The sequence below is a fragment of the Canis lupus genome, chromosome 26, assembly GCF_003254725.2.
Source record: "Canis lupus dingo isolate Sandy chromosome 26, ASM325472v2, whole genome shotgun sequence".
NCBI classification, from domain to species: Eukaryota; Metazoa; Chordata; class Mammalia; order Carnivora; family Canidae; genus Canis; species Canis lupus.
The window spans coordinates 36,426,644-36,446,256 of record NC_064268.1 but is presented as its reverse complement, the minus strand read 5'-3'; the positions used below and the strand labels follow the sequence as shown (position 1 = coordinate 36,446,256).

Here is a 19,613-nt window from a genome sequence, read left to right as displayed (position 1 = left end):
TCCATTATATATATATATACATATACCACATCTGCTTTATCTGAATGGGAAGAATTTTATTTTATTTTATTTTATTTTATTTTATTATTTTATTTTATTTTATTTTATTTTATTTTATTTTATTTTATTTTTTCTATTTTATTTTAATTTTATTTTTTTATTTAATTATTCATAGAGACACAGAGAGAGAAAGAGAGAGGCAGAGACACAGACAGAGGGAGAAGCAGACTCCACGCAGGGAGCCTGACGTGGGACTCAATCTGGGTCTCCAGGATCACATCCTGGCCGAAGGCGGCGCTAAACCGCTTGGCCACGGGGGTTGTCCTGAATGGGAAGAATTTTAAATGGTTAATGTGGGGAGGGTGGGCTATCAAATGGAGGGGACAGCTTGACCACAGGGAGGCACAAGGCACATCCCTTTGAAGAGACAGGGATTTGTGCTATTAGGACACACGTAAGCATGTAACTGGAAATAGGCCAAAGACCAATAGGTACATTGGTCCTAATTGAAGAGGGCCTGGGATGCCAGTTTAGTTTTACTTCTGTAGGTGATGGGGATTCTTCGAAAACATTTGAGTGGTGGAGTACTGCAAACCCAGCTTTGGTTTAGGATAATTAACCAGTGATGTTTAGATGAAAGACTGAGGTTGGGGGTGAGGACACAAATTGGCAGCTTTGTTAAACTCATGTCAAGGCTCTACTGGTGAGGGGACAGTGGAGAAAACAGTAACCATATTAGGTATTTCAAACGGGGGAGATTTAACACGGCGGGGTTTTGCAATGCATTGGAAGGCTGAGTGAACTAGAAAGGGAAGCTAGGGTTGCTGGAAGGATTTGAACTTTACCTGGAAATTTCTCTTATGCCATGTGAGGCTGGCACAAAGGTCTTACGTCAATGGGGTGGCAGCGATACTATATGGTAGTAAGAGGTCACAAAAATTGCTTATAAGATTTGGGAATGAATAGAAATAAAAGCTAGTGCTTGCATAGTTCCCACGATGAGGTATGCACTAATTGCTTCATATATATTAATGAATCTAATCCTCCAAACAACTGAATGAGGGAGGTGGTATTAGTATGTCATTTGACTGACTGGGAAAGGGAGTTGCAGGGGATCAAGTAGCTTGTGCACAGCTAGCCAGCTAGGAAGCGCCAGGGCTGGGGCGCACACACAGGCACCCCAGGGCCAGCACCCACACTCACTCGCACGATACTTACTCCATCCTCAGAGCATCAACTGTGCTTCTGATGGGGAAATGGTAGGATCATAAGAAGAAATGGGAGGGTCAAAGGAGGACTTTGGGGACTCTGGAGGGAAGGCTGTGAAGTCAACGGGCCACCATTTCTCCATCTCTTCCTATTGTTACTTCCCCGTGCAATCCAGAGGCCGTGGGAAGGCCTTTAAATGCACCAACTTCCTTATCCCAGGTTAACCCAAGGGAAGGTGTGGAAAATAAATGTAGCTAAACGGGGGCTCTTCTGCTTCTTTAGAACGCATGAGCTTCTCAGTCTCAGCTTTACGGATTGATGAAATTTCCAGCAGGGCATGAAGGTCCGGGAAGATCACTGAGCAGTGGGGCAGGACAGGAGAACAGAGTGGCTTTCCAGCTCTTTCTATGGCAGGTTCCCAGGTGTGTCAGTGATAGGAAAGTGAACACAGAAGGGTGAGCTGTCGACATTCAAGTAACTTCTTCACTCTGTTCAAACATCCTCCTCTCATGATGGAGGGAACATGCTAATTATAATGGCTATTCACAGATGGTTGAGTTTTTCTTTCCTTTTCCTTCAAGTCCCACGTGTCGGACTTTATATGGAAAGTGTCGTTTAGGATGCAATGTCTACGAGCTGCTTGTAGTCTTTCCCTTTTAAAATTTGAGAGCCGTCATTTCTATCTATTTAAGAACTGGGTTCTTGAGTAAACCCGAAGAAGTGCACTGAATTCTAAAATTCTAACATTATCGTTCTCTGGGAATAAAAATGGGGTAGGGCCAGGGGAGCTTTACAGTTGACCAGATGTTCTTTATTTCACTTCCCTCTTGCCTTGGTGACAGAATGGTGAGAAAATTAGCTTTGGACAGCAGCTTTTAGTCGAGTCTTGTGGTGGTACCCCTTCCGGGATCGTTACACCTGCTCCATACAGATGCTGCTTCTTCCCGAGTGTAGTCATCACTGTGTGGAAGAAGATGTAACCGGGATGAAGCTTGTGGGCTGGAGCTGGGTCACACAGAAGCAACGTGGAAACTCCTTGGGATGGAGAATGTGGGTTACTTGGTCAGAGGGTGTTAGTCTGGTCATGTCATATTTCCTCTCCACATTTGCCTGGTATCGCAGGATTGCGTATGTGGATGTGGTAACCTAGCGATCGGTGTTTGGGACATGGATTGGTTAATGAGGCAAGATGGTTGGGAAGATCTTCCTCATTCAATGACCACATGAGTAGATGAGGGTGGTGTCGCTCCTCACCTGAAATAGAAGAGGTCGGATGGATGTATTAATGTGTGTTGAGTATATAGCATCTAAGTTGCTGCTACTCCCGTATGTACCAGGGGGGTGTGGGGACTGGCTGGGACCAGCTCATAAGGGTTTATTGCTGTTTTTAAAAAAGATCTTATTTATTTATTCATGAGAGACACAGAGATAGAGGCAGAGACACAGGCAGAGGGAGAAGCAGGCTCCCTGTGGGGAGCCTGACGTGGGACTCGATCCCAGGACCCTGGGGTCACAATCTGAGCCCAAGGCAGATGCTCAGCCACAGAGACACCCGGGTGTTCATAAAGGCTGATTGTTAAATGTTCAGGAACTTTGTGAGCTGCTTTGGTAAATTTTGGTAGCTTGAAATCCACTGTGGTGGGAATATTTACACCACAGACACGGGCAAACAAACGAGGGCTTTTGTTTCCATCTTCCTGACAGTTTATAGCACTCTGCTGCCTGTGCCATGCTCGAGGTAGACGGTGTTGCTAATCCAAAAACACCCTCTTTTTTTTTTTTTCTAAGCCCAGGTTTGGATTCAGAATCCCCAACACACTGCATCTGAGAGCAGCTACCAACAAATAGGACTGGGTACGCGAGCTGAGCAGGAATCACCACCCCGTCCACAAAGGAGCTTTCATTATAGTGCCTGGTATTAGGTGATAGCATCCTACATCAAGGAAGGTTGCTTTGGGTTTGGCAGTTTTTTAAAAGAGATTTATTTATTTGAGAGAGAGAGAGAGCAGGGAAGAGGGAGAAAATCTCTAAGCAGACGTGCCGCCAAGTGTGGAGCCCAACGTGGGGCTCGATCTCATAACCCTGAGATCATGACCTGAGCTGAAACCAAGAGTTGGATGCTTGACTGAGCCACCGAGGGCCCCCACTAGATCATTTTAATGATTTCTGACATTAAAGAAGTCAAAACATCTTTCACAAGGAAACCACAATAATACTGAATTTTAGATCGAAGCTGATGATAAAAGTATAATCAGAAGCAGGTAGTCGGCAACATCAGGAGTTTCTCTGTCATTTTCTCGACGTGTCTGTGCCACACAACCACACTTTCCATGCATCGAGATATTTACTGGTTGATGAGTTCCATGAACACTCACCGAGCCTCTCTGGGTTCGTCGTCTCTTGCTCCACAAGTCACCTGGAAAACCCACGGGCTTAAAGCAACAATCAGCCCATCCTACTGCTCAGGATTTCTCTGGGTCAGGAAAAATCACCCGGGGAGGCCGGGCTGGCTGATTCTGACTCTGGTTAGAACGGCAGCCACGCACCCCCCTTCTGTGTCGAGAGGTTGGACTCACGTAGTGGGGGGCTGCAGGTGTTGGGGGTGGCTTGCCCGAAGGCAGGGGTCTTTTCTTCCCGAGGGGCTCACCCACGTGGCTGGCAGGTTGGTGCCAACGAGATAGCTTCTTTCCACACGGGCCTCCCCGCAGAGTTGCTGGGGTGTCTTGAGGTCACGGTGGCTGACGTCCCCCAGCGCAATGCGTGTCAGGGAATGCTGACTTCTCCGTTCGGGGCAGGGAGGCAGCACAGCAGCCTTGACGCTGCTCTGTCCACTGCCCCTGGGATGCTTTCCCCCGGGTGTTGCACCACCAGCCTGGGCTCTTCATGATAAGCCTCCGATGAAAGGTAACATCTCTGCAAAGATTCTTCTCCTCCCGACCCCCCAATCTCTTCTTCCTTCATTACCCAGAAACGTCTTTCTTCACAGCATCCGCCCCTGCGTGATACGACATCGTACTTCACACGTATCTGTTTGCTTTTTCTCCCCCGTTAGAGTGAAAGCTTCATCAGGGTGAGGACTTCACGCACTTCTGGTGCTTAGACCAGCGCCTGGGCGCGGCCCCTCTGTGTGGGATGATGAACAGGAAAGCCTACTGGTCCTACAGCGTTAGAGAGCCGTGGATCGGGGTTGTGGCTCTGTTTGTTAGATCCGCGGGCAAGTTATTTGCCTTCTGTGTGCTTCGATGTCCTCAGCTGGAAGATGAGATTGAAAACACCTACCTCTGGGGGTTGTTATAAAGATTTTAAAATAACATGACGTGTGTAGTCCCTAACACCGCGCTGGCCCCCAGCGAGAGTCCGTGAGACGTTAGCCGCGGCGGGGACCGTCGGTGTTGATGCTGTGACCAGGACAACACACTCAAGCAGAGAGTGAAGGGCCACTCGACAGAGATGTCGCTGATGTGGATCGGTGATTAGCCTCACGGGAGCCTTTTCCAGGGTGACTTGCTGTGTCATCCCTCTTCGTTCTAATTTTTTTTTCTTTTCTTTTCTCCTGAAGGTCCTGAACAGACTACAGACTAAGTATGGCTCATTGTACGGAAAAGACAACGTCATCCTGAGTGGCACCCACACTCACTCGGGGCCAGCGGGCTATTTCCAGTATACCGTGTTTGTCATCGCCAGTGAAGGATTCAGCAATCGAACTTTTGAATACATGGTCACTGGCATCGTGAAGGTAGGCCCAGAGCCCCTGGTGGAGCTGCTCCTTCCCCGCCTGCAAGTGCTTAGCAGTGGCTGGCTGTGATACGGAGGGAGTCCTCATGGGATCGCGGGGTGAGCATCCTTGCCTTGGGCCCCAAGGCAGTGACTCAGCAGGAGAGGACAGCTCGCCGCAGGAAGCCTCATGCAGTTGTCTAAAGGGGCACCTACGACCTTCATAACTCAGAGGGCCCCATCTGGTCGTTCTCTGGGCAAAGTCCAGTAAAAGGAACTCATCAGGGAACCAAAAGAAATGACAAATAATTGCCTCCTATTTTCCAAACGGCGTGATAGGGGATCCTGTTGATAAATCCACCCTCGTTGCTCATGTCCTCAATGGTAGTGGTAGACAGCACGGTACCCCCTCCCGGGACAGGCACGTCCCCCTCCCATTCCCGGTTTTGGTGCCTCTTAACTCCTCTCTCCCCATCTCCCAGCTTACTGTTTCCTTACATGGGATCCTGTCTTTTTTTTTTTTTTCAGCAAAGATTTTATTTACTTACTCATGAGAGACACACAGAGAGAGACAGAGACACAGGCAGAGGGAGAAGCAGGCTCCCTGCAAGGAGCCCGATGCAGGACTCGATCCCAGGACCCTGGGGTCACGCCCTGACCTACCAAAGGCAGACGCTCAACCGCTGAGCCCCCCAGGCATCCCTACGTGGGGTCCTTTCTAATGTTCCTTCATGTCTTTGCTTCTAGATGTAGTCTCTCTCCACTTTTTCTCATGAAGCCAGACCCCAAGCCCAGTGATCTAGTTGGCAAGGCAGACATGTCTTCCCAACAATGTTTTCCAGAATCTGGCTGGCAGTTCATGACTGGCTGCATGAAATATTTTCATGGGTTGCAATGATCATTGAAAAAAACAGAACCAAAGTCAAACAGGGACTATCGTGATACAACACACGTAGCGAGGGTGTATGTAGTTTGTCTTGTGCCCTCTTGTTTCAGCACACCCACGTCAATGGGTATTAAGTGGTGATGGAAGGTGTATTGCCTGCTGTGGTTTTGTTAGAAAAGTTCAAAAACCTTTGCCTCAGAGGGTGGGGGGATGGAGCGGGTATGGTGGGGGGACCACCTACATGTAAACAAGTTCTGGTCCTGTGTTGGGGAGTTGCTTCCAGGTCACCCGATGGGGCGGATGGTGCCAGACACAGTGGCCTGGAGACATCCAGGAGCCCGTGGGCGCGAGCTTCCCGGGTCATGACAATGCCGTGTCTCAGCCCCCAGGCCATCTGCACACCCCCAGGGTGACGTTGGCTCATCCAGGGACTCGGGCTCTGGTCCCGTAGCAGGGGCAGCTGGGCGACAAAGGACATCGTCCACAGGCTCTTCTGTTCACGTGGAACAAGGCCTCGCCCCAGCAGGTTGCTAGGTTCACAACTCGCTCTCGCTCTCTCTCTGACCCACAGAGCATTGAGATGGCGCACAGAAACATGAAACCAGGCAAGATCTTCATCAAGAAAGGAACCGTGGAAGGTGCTCAGATCAACCGAAGCCCCTATTCTTACCTTCAGAATCCGGAGTCAGAGCGAGCCAGGTGAGGGCGACTGTCAGAGTAAGCGCCTGTGTTTCCGTCCGCGATTGGTCACAAAAGCCAAGAACACGTTGGGTGGAGGCAAACGGCGGGATCCTGACGGAGCGGAAAAGCCAACCTAACTGTCAAACACGCTCATTATCCAAGAGCAGAAGAAGTGAGATGTGCACACGCGGGCACGCACACCCTGCACACAAGGCTGCCCGCTGCCGGCTGCGCGTGGTGGAAGGCCTCCCAGCTGTGGAATCGGGGACGACTCTGGTCTCAGCTCAGCTTTGTCACTTCCTAGTCGTGTGACCTTTGGTGACTGGCTTATAGTGACTCATTGGTTCTCAGCCTCTTCTGTACAGCGGAGATACAAGCGTGCACAAGGTGTAGTTGTTAAATTAACGAGTAGCTCTTTTTACTGTGTTATTCAGAGGACATCGTCTCTGTCCAGGAGGATGTGGCAAGAGAGAGAGGACGTAAAAGGATAAAGAAACGGGAATGGAGAGCAAAAAGCAAAACTAGCATAATTGAATGGAACAACTAAGGGAGATAGTTCTTTTGTGTTTTTCTTTCCTTTTTTTTTTTTTTTTTTTTTTTAAGTGCTGAACCAGGTTTGCGACAGAAGAGAAGCACGGGGCCGCTATGGCAAAGTAAAAGAATATTTCTGTTTCAACTTGACCACTTGACATTTTACATTCATCTGCATATTTTCCAATAGATTTCAAAGGAGTTGATTTTTATTTTTATTTTTATTTTTATTTTTTTATTTTTTATTTTTTTTTTTTAGGAGTTGATTTTTAGATAACATCGTCCGATTTCCCCTGAAAGGACATGAAAGAGCCACTTAAAGCTGCAGGTCATAAGTGTTTTCTGATTTTGTCTATTCCCTGTTATTTTTAAGAGATTCCATTAAAATTTGATATGAGTAGAAATTTCAAAGACAAATCCTTTTTGTAAGAAAAACTAGATCGTGTATATTACGGAGAGATGTAGATTCCGTCCCCAGTTGGCTGGCCGGATGCCCCTGACTCTGACAGCGTTGGCAAACCACTTCTTTAGCTGAGGAACGAGGTCTCGGATGTGGTTTGTCAGACACTACGTAGCAGACCAGGGCGCCTCACTTACTGAAAGGTGTTTTGGTTTTGGTTTTTGTGTCAACTTCTGCTGTTGGCCGTACAACAGGGCTAAGCCCTGACATAGAAGTGACTGAGTTTCTTTGTTTTGCTGACCAGGTATTCTTCAAATACTGACAAAGAAATGGTCGTCCTAAAAATGGAAGATTTGGATGGAGCTGAGCTGGGCCTTATAAGGTACTCTGTTTCCTTATTATTATTATTTTTTATTCTGTCTGGGTCATTTTCCTTAGTCACAGAGGAGGGGTGATGGAAGGAAGAGACTGGAATAGTAGTAGCAGAGGCTGAGGATACATTGAGTGGTTGGAAGTCCAGGGAATCAGGCCTTTCTGGGATCTGGCCATGGACCCTGGGACAATGTTCTCAGCTTCCCAGGCCTCAGTCCCTCACCTGGAAAACAGGGCGAGTTAAAGGATAATGTAAATGAGGGATCTGGGTGGAGAAGGGTAACATAGCAACTGGCATATGACGTAAGGATTCAGTTGATACCAGTGCTTATCATTCTATCAAGATGTCCTATATGGAACTTCCATGATGGTGGACCACTATCTCTTGGTAAAATTAGAAAATGCTCTGACCAACCAGGCAAGTGATTATGGGTTCGAGACGACTTGCCTGTGTTTCCTAAAAGAAATAAGTTAAATCGAATGTAGGACAATGCTAATGAGTGATGGAAGCAGAATCAAGGCCACCTCAAGGAGGCAGATGAGGTAAAATTACAGCTTGGCACGGATTTTAGTTCAGTTTTATATGTAAGAAAGTGTGGATTTTGTTTTCTTCGAAAAGAAGGCATTTGCATTCATCTGTGAAATTTGTCCTGCAATTAGACTGACTCAGGAGTTGCCTGGATGGGGAACAGGGCCAGACGCCTTGATGTGTGGACTTCCAGGTGATGCAGGATGCCCGAAGCAAGCATAAGATGGCGTGTGGGCACTGCCTGGGTGGCTTGGGTTCACTCTAGGTTCTCATCATGATGAGCTGCACGACTTTGGCCAAGTTACTTAACTGCTCTATGTCTCGATTTTCTTACTTTAAATGCAGCGAGTCGATAATAAGTATTAGTAAAGGCGGAAGGCCTATGAGATAGAATGATGAAGTCCTCACATGAAAGTTTCTATGGAAGTCAAATTTATCTTTAATCAAAAGTAATAAAAGGTGAATGAAAACATTAAGGACTCTGACTAGGGCTGGCCCTATAACTAGATGGAGGACAGCGTGGTGGTGAAGTGTTCTGGTTTTAGGCGTAAGTTTTAGGACTTGAGTTCAAATCCTGGCCCTGCCACGCAGTAACCCTGCGGCCTGGGGAAAGTAACTTACCTATTTATACCTCAACTATTCCATTTGAAAATGGGGATAATGATACCTCATAGGATTAGTTCAAGATGAAAAACCACCATTATTGGCTTCCCAGAGTGCCTGACATCCTTAACATTGGAGTTACGTCTTTGGGTTCCGAGCAAGGTCACTAAAAACTCCCTGATAAAATAAACTTTATTATATGGGTTGACAAAATAAGAGTCATTCTTTCATCAGTGATTAATTCATCTACTGATTAGTTGCCACCTGGTGTTTCACTCAAGCGACTTTCTCAATGTCAGACACGCAGCCGTGTGCTGGGGATATGTTGTGATGAATAAGGCATGATCCCCATCATGAAGGGTCTTACAGACTCGTGGGGTGACTGGGGCAGGGGAAGGAGACAGACAGACAAGTGATCACAGCATAAATCTGATGGCCAACAGGGCTACCACCGGGGCATGAATAAATGCTGTGGGAATTTGGAGGTGGTGGCACCGATGCTTCTGAGCGTCGCGGAAGGATTCATAGAGAAAATGATGTTTAACTGGATCTGAAGGAGCCTGGGGGATTTCTCATGGAGCCAGGAAAATACAGTGAAGCAGTGAGGCCAGAGTATGGGCTACTGTCAGGGAGGAGGTGAGGGAGGAATCTGAAAGGTGAGCTAGTTCCAGATTGCTGGTCACTTTGGTGGGAAATTTGGTTGGAGACGGTCGGGATACAAGCATGTATCTTCGACTAGTTAGAGAATTCCACTTTGGTTGGACAAAGAAGGAGCCTTTCCCCTTAGAGTTTCTACTTAACTCTTGGCAGGATGACTGAGACCATTCACGATTCCCTTTTATTAGTTTCCGAACCATTTAGCAATGCCAATGGCAAATGAAAAAATGCCGTCCTTTTGCCAGATGTTCTTTGCTTCCTGGCATATGACTATATAATGGGTCTAGAAGTCCCAGGGTCAACTGTCTAGGTTGTAACAGCTCTCCTCCATCTGCTGTGCTTAACACCCTGAAATAACTTTCCATTGTTTTTGTAGCCGCCATATGTTAGCCTTGATGTAATTGCACCTGCACTCGCCTCTGGTTGCATAGCGGTAATTGCTCCTTGAATGCATTAAAAATGATCCAAAGCATAAAGTCAAACCTGGGCTGCTAAGTAACTCAGCCCCCGTATGTAGGCGTCTGCTGTTACACAGAATCTCAAGGTAGGAGGAGTCTGAAAGCACAAAATCTCAGACTTGCGGAGCATGGATATCACCTAGTTCAAAGCTCAGCTACAGCCTAGGAAGGTGATATGACCTGTCCAATGTCACAGCCAAGACTGTTCTCTTTCCCCCCAAAATCATATTGAAGTCCACAATTGATCCTTGCCTACTTTCATTTTTGTCCTCATGTCTTCCTTCAGCAAATCTGCACTGGATACCTACTATGTGCCATGCAGAGCTCCCCAGTCCTTGGAATGGTACAGTTCCTGGTCGTGAAATCAGGAATCCAATACCTTGGAGCCAAACACCCATGCGAATCCCTTGAGCTCTCGGAGACTCAATCTCCATGTTTCTCAAATGTAGATTTACTATCATCTCTCCACAGATTATTATTCATTCATTCATTTATTAAATATTGTAGAGTATATATGTCCCGGGCTGAGCTAGTACTGTAGATACACCGATGAGCAAAAATAGATGGAGTTGTTGCCTTTATAGGATTTATTATTTCCTGGTAGAGACAGAAGGTATCCAAATAGTATACAAATAATTATAATTGGGTTATAATTGTATAATCGTATGATTATAGTGGAGTTAAGTGCTATGAAAGGAAGGTATGTGTAGCTACCTTAAAGGGACTTGACCTGCTCGGGGAGATTGGGAACAGTTTCCCTAAGGGAGTGACAATGGAGCTAAAAACCAAAGGAAGGGTGAGAATTAACTGGCAGAAAAGGGGTGGGTGCTGGAACATCTAATACAGCTGAGGGACGTTTAACCTGGATGGAGAAGCATGTTCAAAGGTCCGGTGGCCCATCTGAAGGGCTGATAGAAGGTCTGTGTGGCTGGGGTGCAGAGGAGGCTGTGTGGGTGGCAGTGAGCAGTGGAGATTAGGTCTCTGATAAAGATTTTGGTCTTTAGACCATGGGGAGTGGAAAATCATTCACATGTTTTAAACCGGGTTGGGGGTTAGAGGCTCTTGACGGGTCAAGAAGGGTGAGGACTTGACGACTGGAATAGACTCATGTGCGTGAAACTAGTCCACGGGTCCCTAAGTCCTCTACGGCTGCTGGCGTTGACCTGTCTATGCCAGGAAGGGCTCTAGGCCTTGTTGCCCGACCCTGTCTCACGCAGAAACAGTAAAGGACTGTGGAGACCGGCTGTGGAGACCATGTGTGGGGGGTCCCGGGTTCTGAGCCCACATGGAAGCTGTGTGGCATTCACACGAGTCACTCTGGGGGGCTCCAGAAAGCACCTCAGAGCAGGAGTCTGTCCGCCAACGGGGACCATGACACCGGGGCTTGAGAGAGCCATCCTGGGGTGACCAGAGGAAGCGCTGAGGGGGAGCCAGCAGGGGCTCCAGAGGTCCGGGCTGAGGGCCAGGCCTCAGGGCGGGCACAGGTGCCCTGGGGGGCCCTCTGGTTGGTGGCGAGCCTGTGGGCTGCACGGGGCCGTGTCCCCAGCTCCACCACCGGCCCCCCTGGACGGCGAGGCTCTTCCCCCCCGTCCCGTCTGCCCCGGAGCCCCCGGCCTGAGGCCGAGGGAGGGCCTGCCTTCTGCTTTGTTCAGCGCCAAGCCTCCTGCTCCGAGGGGGGTGTGCGAGGGGTCCTCTGGGTGCTTCCCAGATAGATGGGTGCAGGTGGCGCCGACCTGGGGCTCGACCTGGGCTGGGCGGCGTGTGGGCCTCCCCGCCAGCCGTGCCCCCCACTGTCTCGGGCCTCGGGTGCTTCCCTCAGTGTCCCCAGGTGCCCCTCCTGGCCTTCTCCTCCGTCGTCCCCTCCGCCTCCCGGGCTCCCTAATTCTCCTCCCGAGTTGCTCCCTCCCGGGGAGCTGCCTCCTCCTGCACTAAGTCCCGCTGCTCCTCGGATCTGGGCCCAGTGCCTGATGTGGGGCCGTGGGATCGAGTCCTGCGTCAGGCCCAGCACCGGTGCGGCTCTCCGCTCCGCCTTCTCCTCTCTCTCTCTCTCTCTCTCTCTCTCTCATAAATAAGTCGATCTCTTAAAAAACAAAGTTTACAAGGTTTAAAAACCAAAGCCGTAAAACCAGTTGTCCTTACTGGCAGAAGGCATTGGACTTGGGTTTCTGGAATGTTCTTAACCTGAAGAGATTTGAGAGGCTATTAGTTTTTTCTCTCCAAGTATACTTTTTTTTTTTTTTTTTTTTTTTTTTTTTTTAGTATAAAAATGATACAAACTCACCATGGAAAAATGAAAAAAAAATATAAGCAAGTAGAAAGATAGAAAAATTAACTCCAAGCTTTACTTTTCTCAAAGTCAATACTCAGGTACATTGTCTGCTGCCCAATTCCCACTGTAAGACATATGATAATAAAAAATAAGTGTGTCCAAAAGGTCATTCTGCAAAAGTAGATTCTTGGTTCCACTCACTCTGGGCACTAGAAGCTTTAAAATACTCAGAAAAAAAATACTCTGAGAAATACTAACAGTGTTTCTCCACATGCTAGTGTGTGTGTGTGTGTGTGTGTGTGTGTGCATGTTTTGTAGTGATTCTCTTTACATCTAATAATGATTTTTTTGTCTTAAAATCTCTGTATTCTCATGCTAGCATAACTAACTCAGCTTTCTGCAGGTTAGAATTTGCAAGTATATTTTTCTATCATTTTCTTTCAACGTTTATTTGCTCTTACGTTTTTGACGTGTCCCTTATCATATAGCTGTATTTATGTATTTATTTATTTATGTATTTTGCTCTGACAATCTTCATCTTCTCATAAGTGAGTTTCGTCTATTTTCAGAAATTGCGATGATTATGTATCTGCACTTTTTGGGTATCTTTTCACTTTGTGCTATTTGTCTCTCTTTTTCAAGGCCTTTTCTCCTTCTCTTATCTTTTTAGAATTAAGAGATATTTTTTAAAAAACTTTAAATGGAAAATTATAGTATCCAAATATGGCAGCAACAAGAACTCTTATCATGTGTACTCTGTACAGAGTGACTTTATGGGACCTGTTAAGACACGGAGAGGATTCCTCCAGCCCTTGAATCTTGGCTGGCCCTGCGACCACAGTGATCAATAATAGCACTGTAGAAGGGTTAGCATAGCTTTTTGTTTTTTAATGGACTTTATTTTTTAGAGCAGGCTTAGGTTCCCCAGCAAAATTAAGCAGAAAGTGCAGAGATTTTCCATGGGCCCTGTACCTGCCCTCCCCCAAAACAATATCTGGGCCTGGAGGGGTATGTACACTAAAATCAATGAATGTACATTGATATATCATTACCACCCAAAGTCCATAGAATTTTGATTGCAGTGACTTAATGGAATCCATCTAAACCAGATGTCTCTCCAATAACATTATCTAACGAGAGGGCCTTCATCATCCGAGACTTTTGAAGATAATAAAAATAGTTGGGAACGTACATCTCTTCTCTGAAAGAGAGATGCTAGAACGAGTTTTCCAGGATGCTGGCCACCAAGCTTCGCTGTGACTTCAGAGGGGTTACCCTTGCTACAGCTCATTGTCTGTCATTAATGTGGGTAACTCCTCTTTGTACAGGGCACAACCTGCACACTAGACGTGGTGGCCCAGGTTTGAGAGAATGGAACTCCAGGCAGGTTTGCTCCTGTTTCAGGAGGTGGAAGAAGGTCGATTTCGCATTTGTCTGCTGCAGAGTAGGAAGTGCAGAGTGTCTGAATTAAAAGAGGCCCTAGAAAAAGCTCCTGTCCTATAGGAGGAAAGAATAATTAGGATGTTCTATATTAATTTGCTGTGCATTGATTCGCAAAGCCTAGATGAAATGTAGCCTTAGGAAACAGAGACCCAGAAATTTTCACTACCTTTGCTACAGACTAGGATAAAGATCTCAAATCTCTGGACCTTCCTTGGTACCTCGATAGCATCGTGCTGACCCAAGGAGAGCCCTGCGTTAGCTGTGATGTAATCATTATTTAGAAGTGTTTATTAACAGGGGCATATTAATTTTTTTACATCAGTATTCTAACATCTTTCGAACCCACCTCAACCTCTCTTTCTCTCTTTTGAACTCTGCTTTGAAGAATGCTCCTTTGACCAGATAAATTGCGAGTGCATCTTTCTTAAACTAAAATGACCACTCTTCTGTATATATATTTTTTTTATAAATATTCATCTATTGTCATCGTACTTTGGTTGCTGTGACAAACCTGATATTTTAATAGCACACATATCCAAGGCCAGAGGAGGAGATAAACAGCATCTTCTTATTCTGAAATTCAAAGTAACTTTTTCGAATAGTTATTTTTTCAGTTCTGTAGAGAAAAAAAACTGTTCATTTTCTAAGGCCTGAAATAAATGACAATAAATACATGAAATCAGTAAGAATTCAAGTCTGTAGTCTGATTAGCAGGCCAGAGCTCTTTGCATTTGCTTTCTACACAGATATTGTTCCTCGATGGTAGGGGACACACCTGATTCCTCTCTATGTTCCTTGGGCTCTAACACAACACCCACCACAGGCTTGGCTACTAATAAATTCATGTTGATTGAGTGAATAGAACAACTGCCATGACTCCTTGCCCTTACCCATTCTCCTGCGGCCACACCCCTTCCCATCTTCGTGTTTTTGCTACAAATGAGTTTTCTCCAGGAACCCTCTTGCCAAGTTCCTCCCCATCTTTAAAGACCCAGCTCGGATGTCACATCCGCCATGACACATTTCTCAAGGGCAAGATGATGCCATGTTCATGTCTACGTCTCCAGTGGTTGGCACAGCATCAAAGTTACTCAAATGTGTAGCAAATGAGCCAGTGAAAGAAAGGAAGGGACAGAGCCAGTCTCCTACAGCAGAGAAGAACTTGAGCTTTGTGGTCATAGACCTGCTTCTTGACTTTCAACAGTGTGACCTTGGTCAGGTTACTGCATCACTCTGAGAGGTCATTTCCTTAGCTGTAAAATAAGGACAATGATAACATCTGACTCAAAGCGTTCTTGTTAGAAGGAAATGAGATCCTGTGCATAAAATCCGTCACCTAATCAGTGCTAAGTGATTGTCAGTGTTGATAAAATTGTTCTATGGGTTTCCTTCGATTGCCCTGGAGACATCGCAGTCTGGCGGGACTGGCTGACCTCAGTGCAATCGCATCAGACAGAAGTATTTGGGTCGGGGGAGCCATGCAACTGTCTTGGCCGCCACCCCCTTTTACTTCCAAACTAGATGGAGTAAAACTGCAAAACATAGACTCTCAACTACCTGGAAAACACTAGTTGACTAGAATTTTCCCTGGCACTTGAACCTTAGGAGAAACAGACAAACTATACATGCAAAAAATAAACTAGCGTAAGGATATTTTGATTTTTTTTAAATATAGAAACTCTGCAAGTAACTTCTAGGGGAGGACCTTAGAACTACCTTTAGCCTGAACTTCTATCCTTTTACATGGTGGCAAATACATATCTTGGGGACTGAATTTTGCTTATAGACTGGTGATTTGGCCTAACAAAGTCTAAAAAAAATTCAAAATGGATGTCAACATGAAAAAAAAAAACCTCTTATGGAAATATTCAAATATATGCCACTTTAGAGTGATTAGTCCAATGAATCTCCATGCAACTCTGATCCAGCTTCAGTGATTAGAGTGCTCTGCTACTGTTTCATCCCTCCTCTTCTTTGGTTTGTTTTGCTAGACTTTTAAAAGCAAATACCAGATGTCAAATCATTTTGCTCATAAATATTTCACTGTGTATCTCTAGCAGGTAAAAACATAAGAAGAGTATAACTGCAATCCGTGATCATAAGCAACAAAATTAAAAATAATTTCTTACTATGATCTAAAAACCCAGGCGATATTCAGTTTTCCCTGTTTGTACCCATAAAGTCTTTTTACAGTTATTTATTTGAATTAGAATCCGAACAGTCCACAAACCACATTTGTTGGCTATGTGCTTTTAAGGCTTTTAATTGGTAACAATTCCCGTCCTTTTGTTCCATGCTATTTACTTCTCCCCCCCTTTTTTTTAATTTAGATTTTTAAAATTTGAGTTGACACACAACAGCACACATAGTTGGCACACGGTGTCACAGGTGTACAATGAGGTGATGCAACATTTCTGTGTGTTGTGCTGTGCTCACCAGAAGCGTGGCTGCTGGCTGTCACCACACAACACTATCACAATATCATTGGCTCGCTTCCCATGACAGATTCATTTCATATCTGGAATCCTGTATCTTTCCCTCCCCTTTGCCCATTTTGTTCACCCCCCCCATGTCATTTACTTCTTTGGGAGTTTTTAAATTGATAAATATTTCACAGAAAACATAGATTTATGGAATATCTGGCCGCACCGGCTTATACTCTCATAACCAGTGTAGTAGAGGCTGTGCGCGTGCCTCCGAGTGTCCAGAATCCATGCCAGTCCCCATTCCACCAACCAGCCTAACTCACCTATGCGGCCTACCCAGCCCCAACGGGCGTTGTGCTGGCGATCTCTGACCTACATATACACCTGTTGGGCAATGAGAACTGAATCCTAAATGATAACCTTGAAATTTAGATGCATCCCTAGTCATTAAGTAAATGTTCAGCTTCATGTGCTCAGTGACTTAGGAATGTAAGCAGAAAGGTTTAAAAGGTTTCAGCCAGGAATCAATCCACAAAAGATTTTATTTATTTATTTATTTATTTATTTATTTATTTATTTATTTATTTATTTTTTAATTTATTTATTCATGAGAGACACAGAAAGAGAGAAAGAGAGGCAGAGACACAGGCAGAGGGAGAAGCAGGCTCCGTGCAGGGAGCCCGACGTGGGACTCGATCCCAGGTCTCCAGGATCAGGCCCTGGGCTGAAGGCAGCACTAAACCGCTGAACCACCCGGGCTGCCCTATTTATTTATTTTTTACAAATCCTGAATTGGCCTGAAACTTTATGAATTAGCATCTCGCTTTCCTTGAGCATTTATTCTAGTGAATTTGCTTGATAGCCCACTGTTGTGTGAGCATCTTTCTCGCCTGTATGGAGGTTTGATCCTACAAAGGTCACAGGACAAGGTGTCGCGAGACCCCGAACTTGAGTCTTCATCCTTGATGACAAACGGGCTTCCGTTTTGCTTCTCTGAGACACTCTGCAGATTGGAGGGAATAACTGTCTGGCTCTCAGGGGTGTTGTGTAGTTCAAGTAAGGTAACAGATGAGACGTTCCTTTGTAAACTGTGTAGCTCTACACTAAACAGGGTATTACTATGCACGAGGCTACATCAAATTATACATAACAGCCTCGTTCACACCTCTGTGCACTCACTCTGTTGTGTCTTTTCCCTGGGACGCCCATAAGAATTAATTGCTAGTCATCTGTGGGCCCCAAACACTTTATGCCTATTTCCTTATAACATTTGCCACATTATATTAAAGCTGTTTGTTTGCGTCTTTGTCTTCTGCAAGGTTCTGAGCATCAACTGCAGTTTATTCAGTGCTCAGCACACAGCAGATTCTCGAGAAGTATCTACTGAATTAGAATCGATTTTAATGTTATTATGTGTGTCTGTCTTTGGAAAAACCAAGCCTGTGCTTGTGTGGATGCTTTAGCTAGATTGTCTCGTCTGGTCACCGACCAGTGTTGACTCTTATTAAAAGCTTATGATGATTGATGATGACGATGAAACATTTATAAAAATAGAGTTTTGTATTTTTAATTTTAGTCAGTGATTAGACTTTTTGAGTATGTTAATTAGTCATTTAAGCTCATCAACAATGAAAGAAACTAAATGTGGAAAGCCTATCACTAAAAAAGAAATTTTTTTCCTGCTGGAGAAAAAGTAAGCTCCCTGTCACTGTTTTTGGCCCCATCATCTGGTTCTCTTCATTAACCGAGGGCTTCTTGTCCTTTTGCAGCTGGTTTGCCGTTCACCCGGTCAGCATGAACAACAGCAATCACCTCGTCAACAGTGACAACATGGGCTATGCAGCTTACCTTTTTGAGCAAGAGAAAAACAAAGGATATCTACCTGGAGAGGTGAGAATTTGTGTCATCGAAAGCATCATCTTTTAGAATTTATTTATTTATTTGAGAGAGAGAGAGAGTGCATGAGCATGAGTGAGGAGAGGTACAGAGGGAGAAGCAGATGTGGGGCTCGCTCCCAGGACGCTGGGATCATGACCTGAGCCAAAGGTAGGTGCCTAACCAACTGAACCACCCCGGGACCCTTAGGAGTATCTTCTTAATTCACTGAGTATCATCATTCATGCAATGTTCAGAATAGCTGATTTGAATCTTCAGCGTAAAGTGTTATCATGTATGTCACATATTAATAGGCTTGGATAAAAAGAATTCTCCATCCTCCCTGATAAGGAAAGAAAAATTGAGAATGACTAACTGTGTCAAGTACTACTTCTATTGATAGCTTCGTAAATTTACAATTAGTTGGATAAGGAGGGACAAGTTCGAGAGTTCTGCAATATGTAATAGCTTTTTTTAATAATAAATTTATTTTTTATTGGTGTTCAACTTACCAACATACAGAATAACACCCAGTGCTCATCCCGTCAAGTGCCCCCCTCAGTGCCCGTCACCCAGTCACCCCCACCCCCGCCCTCCTCCCCTTCCACCACCCCTAGTTCGTTTCCCAGAGTTAGGAGTCTCTCATATTCTGTCTCCCTTTCTGATATTTCCCACACATTTCTTCTCCCTTCCCCTCTATTCCCTTTCACTATTATTTATATTCCCCAAATGAATGAGACCATATAATGTTTGTCCTTCTCCGATTGACTTATTTCACTCAGCATAATACCCTCCAGGTCCATCCACGTCGAAGCAAATGGTGGGTATTTGTCGTTTCTAATGGCTGAGGAATATTCCATTGTATACATAAACCACATCTTCTTTATCCATCATCTTTCGATGGACACGGAGGCTCCTTCCACAGTTTGGCTATGTGGACATTGCTGCTAGAAACATCGGGGTGCAGGGGTCCCGGCGTTTCATTGCATCTGAATCTTTGGGGTAAATCCCTACGACCCAGCAATGTAATAGCTTTTGATCGGCTTGGAAATATGATAAACTCTGTTGATGTTTACTTTCGTTGTCAGAGCTATGAAAGTATGAAGCACCTTGCAAATTGTGTTAAGAAACTGAATGAGGACAAGATGATGAGTCTTGTTTAATGGTCCAGATTTCCCTGTTAACGGCGAATTTCCTTTCAAGGCATTTGTTTTACTCCCCTTCACTAAGGCCAAAGTCAGAGACAATCTTAATCCACTAGATCTGTTTTTTTTTTTTTTTTTTGACTTTGAAACACGGTGAGAGATGGAATTAGAGCCAGAGGGTTGGAACTCAGTTCCCGTACTTGAGAAAGCTCCTCGGTTTTGTATAAATTAGCGACTACAGATAGTTAAGTGATGAGGGAGGACCCAGCTCTGTTTGATCCTAGTGTCCAAGGCCTTAATGCAGAAGAATGTAAGAGGATAAGAGCCCCAGGCCCTGGACTAGAAAAATGTCTAAAGGTAAATAATGATGCAAAAGTCAATAGCCCCATGAACATTTGGTCTGATCTCTTAGCTC

General features: G+C 45.3%; 1 protein-coding gene across 1 annotated transcript in view; it reads left to right on the top strand.

The window, feature by feature from the left end:
* LOC112656250 (neutral ceramidase) overlaps window positions 1-19,613 on the top strand; it is an 88,488-nt gene that overhangs the window by 25,790 nt on the left and 43,085 nt on the right. Inside the window, exons 6-9 of the mRNA XM_035706146.2 lie at window positions 4,769-4,945; window positions 6,381-6,508; window positions 7,726-7,803; window positions 17,948-18,068. Coding sequence (XP_035562039.1) covers window positions 4,769-4,945; window positions 6,381-6,508; window positions 7,726-7,803; window positions 17,948-18,068 — 504 coding nt within the window. The remainder of the gene's footprint in view (window positions 1-4,768; window positions 4,946-6,380; window positions 6,509-7,725; window positions 7,804-17,947; window positions 18,069-19,613) is intronic.